The sequence below is a fragment of the Benincasa hispida genome, chromosome 11, assembly GCF_009727055.1.
Source record: "Benincasa hispida cultivar B227 chromosome 11, ASM972705v1, whole genome shotgun sequence".
Taxonomy (NCBI): domain Eukaryota; kingdom Viridiplantae; phylum Streptophyta; class Magnoliopsida; order Cucurbitales; family Cucurbitaceae; genus Benincasa; species Benincasa hispida.
This window is the reverse complement of record NC_052359.1, coordinates 40,716,850-40,736,708: the sequence shown is the minus strand read 5'-3', so window position 1 is coordinate 40,736,708 and position 19,859 is coordinate 40,716,850. Positions and strand designations below refer to the sequence as shown.

Genomic DNA, 19,859 nt, shown 5'->3' with positions numbered 1-19,859 from the left:
AACTACCATCCAATTCAATTAACTAATTATAACAATTTCCATCCCAACAACCTGAATATTTGCATAAATTTCAAATGATACAAAGAATTAAAAAAATATTTGACATTTAAGTCAGTCAAATATTTGTATTTTAGCAGAGACACAGAGAGACCGCGGCAAAATACTCCCAAGAAAATGCCTTGAACACTGATCCTCCCTCCATAGCTGCGAACTCTCTTTCAAAGCAACTCTTCATCTTCCCCTCCATTTTCCTAACGCCCCAATGCCGAAGAAGCGTCGAGTTCCAGAGATTCTATGGCGGCTCTTCAACCATCGCGCCCGCACGCTTGCCGAAACCATCACCTCCTTACTTCCTCCGCCCGATTGCCGCTGCCACCGGCGGCGTTGTCTCCGCTGCAGTGGTGCAACTACGGACGGTTTCCTTCTCAGGCCAGACGATCCTCCTGCTTATCGAGAGCTTTTGACTCAGTGTTACGTTGTTGTCTCTGAGAAGGCGTCTCCCCGCTCTTCTTTTTCAAATGAATCGCACTGGTCTCAGCATCAGGTTCGTTATATGTTTCTGTCTTCACTCTTGTTTTTCTTGAGGAAAAAAATCATGCAAGTGCTAGTCGTGCGGAGATTCTTTAATACAAGCTACTGAAAATGGAAAAGAGAAGTGGTTATTATGCGATGGTTTTAAAACTGGAGTTCAAAATATAACTTCCTTGATAATTACCATTGCTGATTCGAACCATCGAAATGCTGCATATTTTATGCGGGACTTTTATGGATATGAGAGGGTTCTGGAGTCGTTTTTGTTTAGTTGGGATATAGAGCTCTTATTCTGGATGAATCCGGGGTTAATTTTTCCAGCTGCATGTGATCCAATTTTATTTATGTTTTACAGATTGTGGTAAGGACTATCGAAATAATAATCAGTACACAGCCGGTTGATAGCAATTTAATTTGCTGTGGGTTTAATAAGGTAAGAATTCTCGATTCCTAAAAAAATCAGAATTACTATGGTGTTTAATCTAGTGTCTTGTCCTCTCTCTGTCTCTCTGTATATGATATGTATATGTGCGTCTGTGTATATTGTGTTAGTAGGAAATATATTTTGAATGGCTCTCTCACTCGCAAGTGTCCTATCTTTCTCTTGGCTGAAAGAAGTCTGGTGTCAGTTTTGTTCTATTTTTATATTAAGATTTGATTAAGGAGTCAGTTTTGTTCTATTTTTATATTACGATTTGATTAAGGAGTCAGTTTTGTTCTACTTTTATATTAAGATTTGATTAAGGCATTATTTATTTGATGAAAACATCCGTCGACATGTTGATATATCCGTAAATCAAAGACATTGATATTAAATGTCCATTGACATCTCCAACATCTTTTATATATGTTCATAAAACATAAACAATGTCATCTGTTTAGTCCAATAAGAATATAAATACTAAGAACAATATCAATAACTTAGTTTGGAAGTAAAAACAACTTAATTACTAATCTAAATAAATTTTATAAATTTCACGACTTACAGAAATATCCATTGATATCAATACTCGACATTGAGATTTGAATCCTTGCGCAGGACTAAGAACTAGACATGTCTTTAGTAGTTATACTATTAGTTCTGATAGATTTATTATCTCGCAGAAGGTGATGTGCACATTACATTTCCATTTGGTATTTACTCTTTGCCCTTTTTGTCTATTTCAAGATTAACCAATCATGTTTAACAGTTGACCCAGTCAAGTCCAATTGTTGATCTTCTAACTTCTCCAGCCTGGGTTCTTCTCTTAAGCAGGGTATGCTGTGGTTATGAATTTTTCATCAACGTCTTAAAGTTATGAAATTGTTCTTTGTTATTTGCTCACATTTGTGTGTGAATTTAAATTGGCAGGTTAGGGATGATATGGTGGTTTATCTGCTAATGAATACTTCAATATTCTTGCCTCTATCACAGAATAGGCACCATCAGGTGGCAGGTCTTCCCATCAATAATTTGTGCAATAAGTTGTCAGGATATTCAGCTGGTTCCTCAAATCAACGTAATTTATCTGGTAAACACGATAAGCAGGATTTGTAGTTATTTCTATCTTAGAGTTCTTAAATGATTGTCATTTGCATCTAATTCTGTCTAGTTCTTCAAATGACATTTGAAATTGTGACCTTACCTTCATTTGTCTGCTCTGAAAGTTTGGTAGTACAAACAAAAAAATGATGCTAAAGAGGTCATCCAGATTATTCTTAATTTTAAAGATGACCAGTTTAATTGTAATATTTCTTAGATAGAACCACTGTCACACTGCTCATGTTAATGAATTCACTCCTATGTGATTCTTTTTATCTTGTCCTTATTATTTTCCCTTTTTGGAAATGCTGAGTGTTTTCCCATCTTTATGGGTATTCTGTGACCTGTAACTTAAAAGATTACAAGAAATGTCTTGGTAATGGCATTCAAATTTATTTCAGGACTGCTGAACAAGAGGAAAAGAGATGGTGAACAACCTAGTGGTTCCTTCAGTGATCCTTGCCCTCCCTTTCACGCCAGATATTTTTCTGGGTGTGAAAGTAGTTATTTCAAATCATCTTGCTGGCGTCAAGAGGACAAACAGTTCCAGTTGGGTCCATCGGACATAATAAGTCAATCGATCAGTATTCCTATTCCTACTCTTGAAAATAATTCAAATAGGAAATCAGAAAAGTCAAGCCAGTCTGTTACAGAACTTGGAAAGCGATCAAGGCCATTTAGATGGCAACGGGAAAGAAAGCGTAGGCTACTAGATCCTGAGAATAATTGTAGTTCGACCTCTTGCAAGTCAATTAGTTCTGGTAAGAATATCTTGCATGCAAAGCCTCCAAATCCGTTAAGTGACCAGTCATGCCACTCCCACAAGGTAAATTCAATTTTATGAGAGTACATGAAACTGATCAAAACATTCTTTGTTTGAGGGTTGGGGGTGTTATCGTGAAAAGGCATCAACTTTTATATGTGTTTTTACTGGTGTGTTGTATTTGCCTCTACCTTATACCTTTTACGCGGAAATATGTTGGTTATGGCATATTGCTGTCTTTGGCTGTCAATTATAGGGTCTATATTGCTGCTTATACAATGCCAGCTTTATTCCTTTTCTAAATCATCAAAATGGAAATTCTTCAGACCTTTTTCTCTCTCGTTTTCTTCCTCAGTTAATACTGTTTTAAAAGTCAAATGGTCAATATTACCTTTTTAATTATTTTGACAAAACAAACTTCACAGCACTACGCTTGCAAAGGAAAAGCTATTATAATGCTTTTTTTGGCAAGTATATGATGCATAGCTTGCATATCTTTCTAAATGATAATGTTAAAGTTTATTTGGTTAAATAACGCTGAAAAAGTGGTCTGTTTTAACAAATTTGTTTCAATCCTAGTGCTCTGAAGTTTGTCCGCTCTCATTAAAAGCAGTGCAATCCAGAATTAGCTCTGAGTATGAAATAATTTGCTTTGAGTTTAAAGAATGGGTAATATGGAACCAACTGTAAACTAGAATTAGCAAATTCAGTGCATGTTCATAGCAGATCGAGTGATATAGATCTGTTAACTCATGCCATTCTTATTTATAGTTCACATTTTCTAACTTACTTTTTGCCTTTTTTATTTAACCATGAATTTATTTATATTATACCGGTGCCTTGGTTTTTTTGTAGCAAGCTCGAAAGATTATAGAAGAGGTTTACATTAACAGGAAATCCATGTTTTACAACCTGGACTGTTCAGGAATTGTTCTGAAAGGAAGTATCCTATTTTTTACGTAATCTTATTGCTTCCTATCTATGTTTATTAGCTGGTTCATGATTTATAACATTTCTTTATTTGGTGGTTCTTATATATCTACTTTATAGGCCTTTTGAAATCTATAATGGATTTGTGTCTCCAGAACCTAAAATTAACACATGTAATTGCAGAAATTTTCAGGATGCAAACCATTTTCCAATTAAAATGACCTACCCTCATTGAAATGATTTTTCTTTACTGTTTAAACAGTACCCGGTGTAACCTTATTTGGTTTATAATTCATTGGTGGCAAATCCTGCCAAAAAATTCTTGTCTCGTGCTCTTATTTTGTTCTAGTAAAGGTCACCTTCCTTGAGTATTATTACTGGAAAACATTAATGACGTTCCTTGATTACATTTCACTGTTACAGTTTGGGCCTTGAAATTATGTGTTCTTTTATAACATCAGATATACTTGGTTCATTGAAGCCAAACTTTGCTGGTTCAGAGAGTCTTGCTAGATTTATCTTTGGTTCATATGATGCAAATGGAAATACTCCTTCCTCATTACTCTTCTGCAACTGTGGCACCTGTCCATTTGGGTCAAAATGCCTGTAAGTGTAGTTGTTGTACCTTCTTTGATATTATTAGAGGTAGCTGAATGACCAATTTATTCCGAGTCTAGCAAGACTTATTAATCAGCCATGTCTCTTATTTGGGATTGAAGGTTATTTGAATGAAAGAGGTTGGAGAACTCGTATTCCAGGACATTGACATATGCTTGGAGAGGATTATGTAAATGGATGTGAGAAAAAGTAATGATAGACATTGCATGACTATCAGAGTCCAGGGCTTATTTATTTATTTATTTATTTATTGAAATTTCCCTAAAACAAGTTTGATCTTTGAGGATGGATATGCAAAAACAGATTGATACATGTTGCTTGACTATCACTATCAGGGACCAGAGGTTTTTGAATGGAACTTCCCCATATAATCCCTCCTTCACGTTTTTTTATTTCCTGTTTTCATGCTTTTGATTCAAGACATGCTTTTCTGAAAGAAGATTCTGGTTCCAGATATTGTTCACTTACCAAATTGCTCAAAGTTCTGATACGTAGAAGCCGTAATTGTCAATACCTTAGATTGTTGGATAAGCACTGTGGTGCCCCATCATTAGAACAAATATCCATTGGAAATTCAGGCTCCACGTTTGAGGTTAGTTCTATTTGAGGGAAGCATTAGAAGGTATATTGATGTTGATGAATCTATTAATTTGATGAGACACAGGATCAGTCGTTCATTTAAATTATTGTTACTTCTATGAACAACATTCTTTTGTCATGCACGGTTTGTTAACACTACAACTGCAACTATGAAAGTACTGTATGTGGCGTGTGTTTGATGATAGTCAATGCTACCTTCTTCTTTTTTAAAGTTTGTCAAACCTAAGTGGAAAGTTACGAAAGTTTGATATTGTGTTATTGTATCAGCTGAAGCTATTTGGTGAGCTAAATTCATTTTGCTTATAAAGACATCACAATCTTTCAGTGTCACAGAAGTGAGTCGAATACGGAAATTGGTGAAGACACCCGTGGTTCTGATGTCAAACAAAGCAAGAATTATCCAGAAGCAATTGATCCTCAGTTTGCAGCGAAGTTCTATTGCCCTAAAAGTCAGGTGGTCTCATTCATATGGGCTGTTTGTCGGAGCATAGTTCCTCCAGATATGCTGGGTGGCTGTTCTAATTGGAGAATATTAAGGAGAAATATTTCCAAGTTTATAAAATTACGAAGATTTGAAAACTTTTCCTTGAACCAAGCCATGCATAAATTGAAAACCTCACAGTTTCCATTTTTATCAGATAAACGTTCTTCATGTTGTCAGAATGGTAAGGTGTCGAATTCTGTGGAGCAGAGGAAGGTTATGTCAAAGGAAGCAGCATACGTGATGAAACGCTATCTTACTGAAAGTTGGATTTATTGGTTATTTTCACATTTGATTGTACCATTGATACAAGCACACTTCTACGTCACTGAAACTGAATTTGGGAGACAAGATGTTTATTTTTTCCGGAAGTCAATATGGGAGAAGTTAACAAAGGGCGTCACCACAAGCTTTAAAGATAAAGGTTATTGTTACTTGAATGACTCATCTGTCAGAGATATTCTGGCAAATAGATCATTTGGTTTCTCAAAACTTAGGCTTTGTCCAAAAGAAAACGGAGTAAGGATTCTGGCAAATCTCAAGGCATATTCAAGAATGGCAACAGAAAATGGTGAATGTTGTGGAGTGTATGGAAAGAAAAAGCCTATCAAGTTTAGTTACTACAAGTCTGTGAATAATGTTCTTAGAGATGCTCACGCTGTTCTGAAAAGTATTAAGTTAAAAGAACCAGAGCTATTGGGATCGTCAATATTTGATTACAATGATGTCTATCGAAAGTTGCGTATACTTTTACCTGGCCTGAAGAAGGCGAAAGCTTCCATGCCTGATTTATTCCTTGTTGTTTCTGATGTATCAAATGCATTTGATTCTGTTGATCAAGATAAGCTGCTTGATGTGATGAAAAACATTATTGTGAAAGATGAGTATGAGCTTAAACAATACCATCACATTTTATGCACAAAGAAGACTATGTGGGTTCATGAGAATGTAATGTTGATTGATCCAGATATCGGTCCAAGATTTTCCTCTCCACAAGTTCGTTCCTTGCATAGCGTCCTTATTAATCAGGTGCTTTCTATAAGTTACTCTCTGTTCTCATTGCAAACTTTATAGCTTCATTTTATTTATAATTTATAGCTGATGTATTGATATCGTATTGCTACTTGTCCACACGAACATTTTAAATGGCAAAGATTACCTGTGGTGAAGAGCCTGTCCCAAAAAACAGATTGTTGTTATGCTACTTTCTTCTTCCCTTTAAAATTTTAAATCATTTATTCACAGTATTGTTGCCAAGGATGACTATAGTAGGTTTTTATCATTATAACCACAAAAATCTTTATTATAGCTTTGGTTTGCTTTCTGTTTACTGTGGCGAATTTTTATTGTGATTGTTATAGTCTTTTTTAAATCCTAAATCTAACTACACACTAATAAGTGATTCATGTTTGCACACAGGATAAAACTTAAGAGCTTTTGGCTATTTAAACTTTGGGAAAATTATACTTTTAGTCGTTGAAGTTTAGTTTTGGTTGGTTTTGGGTGCATGAGTTTTCAAACTCAACAATTTTATCTCTGAAGTTTACTTTTGGTAGCACCCTAAATCCTTCCATTATTTTTTCTTGTTAATTACTAATAGAAAGCTCGCGTGACACTTCATATTATTTTTATTTTTTTAATCATTAAATTAAAAAAAATTCTTTTTTTATTTATTTCTTTTCTTTTTTCCTCTCTTTCCTCTTCCCTCTTCTTGCTACCTCTTCTCCTACCATCTTCCAGCTCTAGTGAGTGTAATTTTTCCCCTATCCTCCCTTCCCTGTTTAAAAAGAATCAGGTTTGAAAATGTTTTGTCGATGATTGTGAGGGTTAAGGGAATTCAGATCTACAACTTGTAGGAATTTTGCCCCTAATCTCCCAACCCTCACGATTTATAGTCGTTGACAACAACTAGCAATGGTTATAGAAAGGAGAAAAAAAAAAACAAAAGTGTTGAAATAAGGAGTGTGTGCCCTAAGGGGGTTTGGTCTTTTACGTGCTTCTACTATTTTTAAGTTTCTACCAGATCTATTTATATTTGGGTATGGGTGCTTTGTAAGTGTGACAAAAATTAATAAACTCTTTATAACGTGGTTTTTTCTCCCTGGCCTAGGGTTTTCCACGAAAACTTTGTCTTCATTTTTTTTTTTTTAATCTTTCAATATGGTATCAGAACAAGGTGACAAAACCCTTGGTCACATTGAAGAAATTCAATCAACAACATTGGTAGAGGATGGAACAATGGCAGAAGCGTCAACAACCGCCACAATTCAGGCCACCGCTGATCAATACCTTTGATTGATTCTCAACCCAATCTAGTCACAATAGCTGTTTGGGATCACCCCAGCCGCGCCGCACCAGATCCAACCGTCGTTCGGAGAGTAGACCAGCGGAACCCAATCGACGATCCAGATCAGCACAGCCCTCGCATACCAGCCGATTCAGAGCTCCAGTGCGCCGCCGGTCGTGCATCAACCGACCCAGATCCCTAGCGCGCTGACGAGCTATAACGCTGATCTTCAGCGCGCTGATCCGTTCAGACGTTATCCCAGCGTGTCTGACCCTTCTTCCAGCGCGGCTCCTGTCCGGTCTTTGACGAACTACAGCGCGTCTGGCCCCTCTTCTAGCGCGACTTTAGTCCTGCCTCCGACAAGCTTCAGCGTGACGACTGGCTTCTCCAATGGTCTCCAGGTTGTGGCTCGTCCAGAACACCAGCTGCAACACCTACCATACCCGTTCCAGCCTCAGATTCACACCGTCGAGCCTACGAGTCAGTATTCCTCTTCGATTCCGATCGGGTAGCACCCTATAGCCTTCGTTCCAAGTGGGTCAATCAGTCATGGAATCCCTGAACCACTAGGAGACTCTGGTTGGAATTTAACAACAAATTGCTAGTCTCCAACAATAGATTGTAGCACTTGGGGCGTTTTGTGGGACACCGTCTAATCTTTAGACAACCCTAATCAGTGTTTTCAAAGCGCAAGGCGCACCTTAAGGCGACAAGTCCCTTGATCGCCTTAAGGCAAGATGCGATAAGAAGGCGATGCTTGAGCGAAACGAGGTGCAATAAATAAATAAATATATAATATATGTAGAAGAAGAACATAAGTTTATATACAAATGTCAAAGCTCCAAAGATTAATAATAGTAATCTAATAAATAATGTCGAAAAACAGCTTGTAACCCTAGGGGTATTTTAGTAATTATGTGTACCCTAGGGCTTCCCACTAGTCTATTTATTTGGCCTATTCTCTTGTACGTTGTGTATTAGAATTAATAATAAAAATCAATGTCTATCGTGGTTTTTCTCCCTGTACTAGCCGTGTTGTTATTTTCTTCCGTACTCTTTTATTTTTAACATGGTATCAGAGCCCCGTGACGAAACCCTAGCCATTATAGAAGAGAATCAAGCACAATCATCTTCTACTGATGAAACTTCGGTTTTTGACATGAAGACGGCTATTCGAGCAGCCGTAAAAGAGTGTTTTCAAGCAGCCTTGCCAGAGTTACTTTCGGTCGTCCAACAAGAGTCAATGGAGAGCCGCCATCCGTGGGAGCAGCCGCATATCCGATCGGTCCAAGTTATAGGGTGCTGCCTTTCGCGCTGTCGGAGTTCGCCGCGTAGTCACGGACGTCCTCCCAGTCATAGTCGCGTTAGTCTGCCGGTACGCTTCAGGTTAGATCGACCTCCAAGGGTTCGCCTTGAACGCGAACGCGACTGGTCTACTTCCGCCAGCGAATGCGAACGGGACCGCAGATTTATGCTAGCCGACTGGACGATTCCGGATGACAACCAGACGGGTCTTCGACGGACGGACAAGTATGTTTTTGGTCGATTCAAACCGTGGGTCGCCGCTAGCCGCACCGATTGCGCCAGATTCGTCCGATCTACGAGGAGTTGCGTCGAACACGATAGATCCGTCCGCACCTGGCCCTAGTTCGTTCGGCCAACAACCAACCGACGGCCACCTTCAGCCGGTGACCCTCCTCCAGCCGCCAACTACCTTCCAGCTGGAGATCTCCTTCCAGCCGTTGGCTGCCCCATTTCCAACCGGTTGTGGCTCGACCCAATACCCAGATGAAAACCCGGTAAATTCTTTCCCTATTTTACCTACTACAAATATCCTGCCTGGGTTTCCCTCAGTTGATAGTACGACCAGCCTGAGTACGGTTGGAATCAGTACCATCGCCCAGTTTTGAAACTGTCTCTTATACACATCTAGATGTGTATAAGAGACAGCTAGTGATCACAGTGGAAATTCTGATAGTTTGAAGGAGTATGATGCTTCTCTTGATCTTCCAATAGCCCTGAGGAAAGGTATTCGGTCATGTACTAGGTATCCTATGCATAGTTACATGACATACAGTAACCTGTCATCTGAATTTAGGGCCTTTACCACTAGTTTAGATACAGGGGTGATACCGAGTAACATACAGGAAGCAATGGGAACTGAAGTTTGGAAGGCTGCTGTTATGGAGGAGATGAGAGCTCTGGAGAAAAATGGAACGTGGGACCAGGTTATCTTACCTAAAGGGCATAAGACAGTTGGGTGCAAATGGGTTTTCACTATAAAGTACAAGTCAAATGGGACTGTTGATCGGTACAAGGCCAGGTTAGTTGCCAAAGGGTTTACTCAAACCTTTGGGGTAGATTACTCCGAGGCATTCTCTCCCGTAGCTAAACTCTATACTATCCGAGTATTGCTATCAGTTGCAGTTAACAGAGATTAGCCTCTGCATCAACTGGATGTAAAGAATGCCTTTCTCAATGGAGAACTTGAGGAGTAAGTCTACATGAATCCTCCTCTCGGATTTGAAGATCAATTCAAATAGCGAGTCTGCTGGCTGAGAAAGTCACTATATGGGTTGAAACAATCTCCAAGAGCCTGGTTTGACAGATGTGCCACCTTTGTCAAAGGACAAGGGTATACCCAAGGGCACTCAGATCACACATTTTTTACAAAGATGTCAACTTCAGGGAAGGTAGCAGTTTTCATTGTGTACGTTGACGATATTGTGCTCTCCGGTGATGATGATGATGAAATTGTGAAACTCAAAGCAAAAATGGCCGAAGAGTTTGAAATTAAAGACCTTGGGAAGTTAAGATACTTTCTCGGAATGGAAGTAACCCGGTCTAGGGACGGAATCTCAGTGTCCCAACGGAAATACACGATTGATCTTCTAACGGAAATAGGAATGACTGGGTGCAAACCTGCTGACACCCCAGTTGAATATGATTCAAAGCTCAGCAATACTAGTAACAGTGTTTCGGTCAATAAAGAGATGTATCAGCGGTTAGTTGGGAAATTGATATACTTATCTCATACCACACCTGATATTTCATATGCAGTGAGTGTTGTCAGTCAGTTTCTGCAGGCTCCTTGTGAAGAACACATGATAGTCGTTGAACGCATCCTACGATATCTGAAAGGTACACCAGGTAAGGGGTAAATGTTCAAGAAGTCTGATAAACGCCGCATTGAAGCCTACACTGATTCTGATTAGGCAGGGTCTGTTGTTGATAGAAAATCAACATCAGGGTATTGTACATTTGTTTGGGATAATCTTGTGACCTGGAGAAGCAAGAAATAGGGAGTTGTGGCCAGAAGTAGTGCAGAAGCTGAGTATCGGGCCATGAGTTTAGGGATATGTGAAGAAATCTGGTTGATGAAAGTGTTGTTAGATCTTCATCAAGACAATGAGCTCTCAATGAAACTGTTTTGTGACAATAAGGCAACAATAAGTATTGCAAATAATCCTGTTCAGCATGATAGAACAAAACACGTTGAGATTGACTGACACTTCATCAAGGAAAGACTTGACAACGGAAGTATATGCATTCCTTATGTTTCCTCAAATCAGCAAGTTGCAGATGTGCTCACAAAAGGGTTACTGAGACAAAGCTTTGATTACTGTGTCAGCAAGCTGGGTCTTATTGATATTTACGTCCCAACTTGAGGGGGAGTGTCGAAAAACAGCTTGTAACCCTAGGGGTATTTTAGTAAGTGTGTACCCTAGGGCTTCCCACTAGTCTATTTATTTGGCCTATTCTTTTGTACGTTGTGTATCAGAATTAATAATAAAAATCAGTGTTTATCGTGGTTTTTCTCCCTGTACTAGGGTTTCCATGTAACTGTGTTATTATTTTCTTCCCTACTCTTTTAAATAAAAATGAATAATACTTTAAAAGTAAAATTCAAGACATGATCAAATGTCAAATTCAACATCATACCCAACTAAATCTAAGGTTTCATCCATTGCTCCCTCTTGGCCATTGTCCTCCTCAATGTCTAATTCCTCTTCATCGTCGTCCTCATCTTTATCACTAAACACTTGTATAGTTGGTGTTTGCTTTTGAACACTAAAAGTGGAGGTAGAGACAGCTGACTTTCCTTTTGATCTAGTGTATGGGATGAGTTATCTAACGCCCTTTAAGTGCTTGAGTGGAGATTGGATCAAGTTGATCCTTTAAATCAAAACGCTCTTTAAGTGCTTGATTATACTTTATATAAACGAGATCATTTAAGCACTTATGTTCCAACCTGTTCCTCTTTTTCGTGTGAATCTACAAATTATTAACCAATATGGAATTAGAAGTTTGTTTTAAGTTTTAAATTAATAATGTAGAAAATAAAATGTTCACTTACATGTTCAAAACACTCCAATTGTGCTCACACTTAGAAGCGCTACACGTTAGATTAAGGACTCTCATGGTTAATTTTTGCAAAACTGGAGTACTACCACCATAAAGAGCTCACCATGATGTTGTTCACACGTTTGACATGATTTAGAAGAAATAACATACTTATATACACATACACTATTAATGTAGTAGGGAATGTGAGTCCTTACCTAGCGTCATAACTTTTCTTGTGTTGATTGCTAAGTCAATGCCGAACATGCCTTTAGCTCCAGAATATAACTCTAATTCCACCGTGCATCGATTTTGATCACTAGTAGATGGTATCAATCTTTGTACAACTTTAAGAAGACCACTCATGACTTCAACATCTTGAGTAATTCTATCTTTGTGGTCATAGAAAAGTGATGGATTTAAATATTATCCAGCAACATGTAATGGTCGATGAAGTTGACAATCCCATCTTCTATCAATGATCTCCCAAATTGGCTTGTACTTCATCTCATTATCATTAAACCCACTCTTAATGGCCTCTTTTGCCCTATCCATTGCCTCATAGATATATTCCATTGCAGGTTTATCACCATCGACAAATCTAAATACTCGAATTAATGGTCCGGATGCCTTTAAAGTGTAGACCACTGAGTTCCAAAAGGATGACATCAAAACGGTGTCGGCTGCTCTCTTTCCCTTTCGATCTTTTGCCCATTTGGAAGTCGTCCATTTCTCAGAAATAAACATCTTTCTCAAGTTCGCTTTATTCCTATGGATACTTGCGAGGGTAAAAAATGATGTTGCAAAATGTGTAATCGTCGGTCTCACCAATTCATGTTGATTGGTGAACTCCCTCATCATGTTAAGTACGTACAAGTGATTATAAATGAAACTACTTAGTGTTACAGCCCTTTTATGGCACCTTTTGATTTGATCGATCTTTCTAATATCCTCTAATATTAAATCTAAACCGTAGGCAGCACATGGTATCCAATATAAATGTGGCCGCTTAGCTTCCAAATATTTGCCAACTAGGACATAGTTCAAAGCATTATCAGTCACAACTTGGACAATATTCTCTTCTCCTATCTTTTCCACCATGTTATCCATGAGTTCAAATACTTTTTCTCTAGTTTTGATGCACGAAGATGCATCAATCGATTCCAAAAACAATGTCCCGCAACAGAATGCACTAAAAAATTTATCAAGGTTCTATCTCTTCTATCAGTCTACCCATCAGACAGCAAAGAACAACCATTTTTTTTCCATTCAACCTCATGGTTGCTCATTAAATTTTTTGTATATTCTACTTCCTTTTTTAAGCATGTCACTCTAGCCTCATGATAAGGAGGTATCAACCTAGGTATAAATTGTCCTATGGCTTCAATCATTATTTAATTGTGGTTATGGAACAATAGGACATTGGAACTTCCTGTTCTCAGTAAATTTATATATTTTTCTTTATCAAGATTCTTCTCTTCTTACGATGTACCTTTTTTAACTGTTAGCTATATCTTGTAGGAAGGGAGCAGCTTCGTAAACAAGGAAAACCTCTTTTATATCCTATACGAGCATGTGAAGCGAAATGTTATGCAATTTGATAAAAAGTTTTACTTACAAAGAACAGGTATTCCTCAAGGAAGTGTTTTGTCATCTTTGCTCTGCTCATTATACTTTGGAGATTTAGAGAGGAAGGTGCTTTTTCCATTTCTTGGAAAAGTTATTGAATCTAGGGCTAATGAAATATCTGTGAGACAAAGTTGTCTTGATCCTTCTATTTCCCTGAGTAGCAATGAGGATGAAATGATAACAAATCCTAGTTATATGCTGCTTAGATTTATTGATGATTTCCTTTTCATATCGACCTCGAAGCAGCTGGCAGAAAAATTCTTATCCAGACTTCACAGAGGCTTCCGGGCATATAATTGCTACATGAATGAAAGAAAGTTTGGTCTGAACTTTGATTTAGCAAATACATCTGGACTCGTCTCCAAAAGAGTCTATGTTGGTGAAGATGGTGTTACATTTCTTCAATGGAGTGGTTTGCTTGTCAACTGTCGGTCTCTTGAAATTCAGGCAGACTACACAAAGTTAGGTGTCATCCATGATCTATTGTTGTTTTCATTCGTATCGATGTTATAAATGACCCACCAAAAGTTAAAGCCCTATTTGATAATATGATTTCAGTTTCTGTTTTCTGTTTTTTAAAGTTATTCTTGTTTCCTCACAATTTCTTTACTACAATTTCCACCACCCTTAAAGAAAATTTTGAATTCTTAGCTAAATTTCAAAAACTACAACTAACATTTAAAAACTATTTTCTTTAGTTTTCAAAACTATCTATTTTCTTTATCAAATGGGACCTTAACTATCTCATAATCATGCAACGCTTTTTTTTTCTTTCCCCTTTCCTGTTGAGCATCAGGAGCCAATAAGTTATCCAGTCAATTTTATTTCATTTAATATGTTTTTATTTCCCATGTGTATAACTTGTGTTGTTTATGGCAGGTATTTGAATAACCACTTAAATTCAACCCTAACTGTTTGCTGGCATGGCAAACCTGGACATCATCTAAAGGAAAAGCTATGTGACTATTTAAGGCCCAAATGTCATCCAATCTTCTATGATATGAATATCAATACTGCTGCAGTTGTGAGATTAAACATTTTTCAATCATTTCTAATATGTGCAATGAAGTTCCATTGCTACATATGCCATTTATCATATATGTGCAAATTCAGCAGAAATTTTCTCTTGAAGATCATTCTAAGATCTCTAAGGTCAGTCTCATGTCCGGTTAACCCGGGTGCTCTTAGTTTCGAAAACCGATGTAGTTTAACTGTTGATGTTTGCTAAACATATTTATGCTGAAACCATTTATGCTTTTGCATGGTTAGGTACATGGATGTACTCATAAAGAATAAGATGTCTTCTATTAAGCTCGATTCGCTTCCACGTCCAAGTCTGCAGCTAGAGGATGGAGAAGTCGAATGGCTAGGACTAAATGCTTATGTTCAAGTGTTGACAAGGAAACAGGCACGACATAGTCGGTTACTGTCATCGTTGAACTTGAGATTATTGGCACATCGATTGTCGAGGTGCATCTCTTCAGATCTGATCTATGCAGTTGATTGCTCACATTCATCCTTACTTTGGAAAATCAAGTACTAGTTTCTAAATGGTAAGTATTTGGTAATTTCTGAAGCTTTACAATTGAAATTAGAGCAGTCTTTTCTTGGTTTTTGTGCATGGAGTCTACACAGGTGAAGTGGAAAAGGATTTTGTTGATGGAAAGGCTTGAAAGTAAAGCACTCATCCAAAATTTGAAACTAATGAGTTCTCTTAAGGGGTGTTTGGATCGAGAGAATTGAGATAGAAAATGGGTGAGAATGAGTAAGAGATAAACATCCTCTTGTTTGATATAAGTTTTGTAACTTTAGGCATGGAATAAGTTATTCCCATGCATCTATCATACTCATGAATGATATCTATCCAAAAAGTTGGGTTTTCTTCATGTCCACTCTTTCCCCTCTTTCAATACATTTCTTTATTCTTTTATTTTATATATTATTAAAATTAATTAATTAAAATTGATTATTATATGAAAATCAAATTTATAGTTTATAAAATCATATTAAAATTTGAATTATAGTGTATGAATTTGACTACTTCAATTTAAAAAAATAATAATATATATATATATGTATATATGTATATATGTATATTAAAATAATTTAATATATATTTAATTTTTATTTTAGTTTGATAAATTAGTTTATATATACACATATAAATAGACTTATTTTTCATTAAACTGTAAAGAAATTAATTAATTATTTATATTCGTAGTTATTTGATGATCGTTATGACTAATATGATATTGTTGAATGAGAAATTTTAGACCAATCACAAGTTGTCACGTTATTTACTAAATTAATGATGAAATTCCAAATTATTAAATTTGGGATCAATTAGGAGTTGACACATGTCCTGAATTGAAGTTGAAGACAAATTTCGATGACGCCACGTGGTTTTATCATGACCGTTGAATCAAATAAGATTAATTGGACCTAATTTGATATTATTATTTAAGTCAAAGTCTAACTAAGTCCAAAAATAGGCTAAATTTGACCCAAATGTCAAATCAGGCCTAAATCCGATTAATTGGGCCCAAAGACCAACCCTATGGATCAACCAAGTCTAAGTCCAACTAATTAGGCCCAAAGGCCAGGCCCATGGATCAACAAAGCCCAAGTCCACCTTTGAATTCTATAAATAGTTAAGCTCTCCTCATTTGGAAGGGTCAGCAATTCTATACTCTAAGAGTTTATAGGGAATTCTATAATCAGAAGACTCCTTGACTCCTGAAGTTGATCACACCTGAAGATTGAGGTCTTTTGAAGATACAAGCATTCTGAAGACTGAAGTCCTTTGAAGATACAAACATTCTGAAGACTGAGATCTTTTGAATATACAAGCATTCTGAAGACTGAAGTCCTTTGAAGATGCAAGCATTTTGAAGACTGAAGTCCTTTGAAGATGCAAACATTCTGAAGACTGAAGTCCTTTGAAGATACAAACATTTTCTACATTCAGAGAGTCCAGAGAATTCATCAACAAGCAGAAGACTTCCAAGACTCCACTCCTAGAAGACAGAAGACCCTTGAAGACACAAAGAAGACTTTTCCAATACTTCTACTTCAAGAACGTTCGGTGCTTTTCTTCTTCAAGTCAAGCACATTCACCCAACTGAGAAAGAATCAGAGGATTAAGTATTAGAGATCGAACCACATCGCATCAAATCAACTTCAATATCAACACCAACTCAAGTTCAACTCCACGATACAAGTTTCTCCGGAAGCCTCGTGTGAACAAATTGGTACGCCCAGTAGGACCATCTCTACCTCTTATCTCTCTCTCAGCATCCAAACAAGGCAAATGACACCTAAGAAGATGACACCAAGACTTCCTCCACAAACGACTCATACATGGGACTTGTCACTCGCAACCGCTTAAGAGAAGTCATGCAGGAGCAAGAATAGAGCTCTCTTATTGCCCACAATATCTTGAGGCAAATGACGGAATCCCCACAAGGTAGGGTTGTCATCAAGGAAAACCCCCTGTTTGACAACTCTATTTCCGCCTCCAGCAAGCCGAAAAGAGATTCACCGCCAAATGTGATCTCCGTTATGATGGCAGATATGACGGAAGAAGCAGCCATGACAGAAATGGAAAGGAAGATTAACTTTCTGATGAAAGCTGTTGAGGAGCGAGACCATGAGATCGCTGCCCTGAGAGAACAAATGCAGTCTCGAGAGGTTGCTGAATTCCAGCCAAGCACCTGCGTCAAAGCAACTGACAAGGGAAGGACCGTGTTGCAAGAAAACCAAGGGCGACAGTTGACTCGGTGACCTTTTATCGGTCCAACAACTGCAAAACATGATCATGACCTCCATAACAAGCTCAATATGTAGGGCCGACTCCAAACTTCCTTCATGGTATTCCAAGCCATACACTCAGAGAGATTGACAATCTAAGAATGCCTGCAGGGTACAACCCCAAAGTTCCAACAATTTCTGGCGGAAAGGGATACCCAAATCAACATATCGCCACTTCGTTAGAAACATGCGAGAATACGGGAACAAGGGAAATCTACTAGTCAAATAGTTCGTTTAGAACCCTCAAAAAGGGAAAAAACACTTTTAATACTGGTACACAGATTAGAGCTGAGGTGATTGAATTATAGTAATGGGAGCAACTAACTAATAGAATTTATTGAATCGCTTCTACATCACTAGGCGCACCGTCAGCATTGAATGGAGTTGACAAATTGACAACCAACAACGGAAAGGGGAGTCCGGTCGTCGCTATCAACCGATGGAGAGCTTCTGGTCCTAGATTTGGCAAGATTGACTCACTGAAATTATCTATTGTAGAAATTGTGCACACAGGGTATGCACTGGGAGACTTCTTTACATCCTGCAGGGATACAAGTCCCGTACCTGTGAAGAATTTGCGACCCGTCGCCACGACATGGAGCTAAGTATCGCCAACAGAGGAACGAGGGACTTCCTGAGCCACGAACCAAAGAAGACAAGAAGGAAGTGAAGCGGCACCAAGAAATTGTGAAAGGCCCACAAAGAATCAATGGTCGTTAATATGACCCCTGTTGAAGTTCTCCTCGAAAGGAAAAGAGAAGAAGATAGAAAAGAAAGACAAAGGAGGCGAAAGACATCGCCTAACCCTGCAGGAACGATAGGAAAAAGTCTACCCATTCCCTGACTCTGATGTTACGAATATGCTTGAGCAACTACAGAGAACCACCTTATCTAGCTACCAGAATGTAAACGACCGGAACAGGCCGACAAAGTGGATGATCCCAACTACTGCAAGTATCACAGGGTCGTTAGCCACCTAGTTGGAACATGTTTCGTACTGAAGGAATTGATCCTCAAATTGGCTCGTGAGAGGAAAATAGAGCTGGATCTAGAGGAGGTGGTCCAAACGAATCATGTTGTGGTGATGGTAGCTCCAAGCGTTGCGGCACCAATCATATATTATGAAGAAAGGGAGAGCTCGGTCCAGTTTGGGACATTCGAACCTATGGTAGTGCGGTTTCAGCAGAAGGTCCAAGCTACAGATCCTCAAAACGGAGGAGAGCGCGCTGACGATGGCGATAACGAAGGCTGGATTCTTGTGGCACGCTGTAAGTAGGGAAGACTGAACTCTACCCAAAAAGAGTTACGCTCTCATAGAAGCTACAAGAGAGGGAGCAAGACACAAAAAAGGAAGGGTAGAAAGAAGGCTTGGAGGCCCAAAGCTGTTGACGAGAGAGACGAGGATGTTCCTCGTCCCAGACGACAGATGACGTTAGCAGATTTCCTCCCGAAGAACTTTGGCAATTGGGGTTCAGAGGAGACACCAGAGGTTGCTGCATGTCATGTTGTCAGTATCAGGGAGGACGAAGATACCGTTCTAGGCCCATTAAAGTCGACAGGAGAACCAAAGGGTTCGTCACCATTCAACATAGATGACCTACTTTCACTCCCGCGAGAAGCTAAGAGGACCCTCATTGAGGCACTGTTAGAATCCAAAGCCTCTGGTGCATCGACCTCCGTAGCACATGCTTATGCCTCGTGTTGCACATCCATAGACTTCTCAGACGAAGATCTGCTACTGGGATCCAAATTGCATAATAGCCCTTTGTACCTTTTTGGATACATTCGAGAACAGAGAGTGGGTCGAATCCTCATCGAAAACGGATCCGTCGTCAATATAATGCCTAAGACGACTATGAAACAGTTGGGCATACTCATGGAAGAGCTATCAAACAACAAATTAGTAATTCAAGGTTTCAATCAAGGCAGCCAAAGGGCGATAGGCATGATACACTTGGAGCTCCTCATTGGCGATCTAAAGGCCGACACGCTGTTTCATGTGATAGACTCAAAGATCACCTACAAGCTGCTGTTGGGATGCCCTTGGATTCATGGGAATGGTGTGATTACATCGACACTACATTAATGTTTCAAGTTTTATTAAGACGGGATTAAGAAGGTTGAAGCAGATTCTAATCCGTTTTTTGAGGCCGAGTCTTACTTCGCAGATGCAAAGTTTTACCTAAAGAGTGAGAATTCCGGTGAGACTATGTCGACAGAGAACTTGCTGGCAAAGAAAGCAGGTGGATCCCGGTCGAGGTCGCCAATAGACATAGAGAAAAGAGTGGGTAGCAAGGTACAAGCCTCCAACCCTAAAGAGAGTAGAATATCCCTCGTCGTTGGA

At 38.6% G+C, this 19,859-nt stretch overlaps 1 protein-coding gene across 3 annotated transcripts; it reads left to right on the top strand.

The window, feature by feature from the left end:
* Positions 1-123: 123 nt before the first annotated feature.
* LOC120092158 (telomerase reverse transcriptase) lies at positions 124-15,591 on the top strand. 3 transcript variants are annotated; one of them, XM_039050386.1, is made up of 12 exons: positions 124-544; positions 887-964; positions 1,722-1,787; positions 1,946-2,042; positions 2,455-2,879; positions 3,672-3,759; positions 4,208-4,352; positions 4,818-4,956; positions 5,290-6,474; positions 13,598-14,166; positions 14,585-14,857; positions 14,975-15,591. In XM_039050386.1, the coding sequence occupies exons 1-12, from the start codon at positions 263-265 to the stop codon at positions 15,246-15,248; spliced, it is 3,621 nt and encodes a 1,206-aa protein (XP_038906314.1). In that variant the 5' UTR covers positions 124-262; the 3' UTR covers positions 15,249-15,591. The 3 variants fall into 3 exon arrangements, with proteins under 3 accessions (XP_038906314.1, XP_038906313.1, XP_038906315.1); XM_039050385.1 differs by having other exon boundaries at positions 1,883-2,042; XM_039050387.1 differs by having other exon boundaries at positions 490-544; positions 1,700-1,787; positions 1,883-2,042.
* Positions 15,592-19,859: the final 4,268 nt, after the last annotated feature.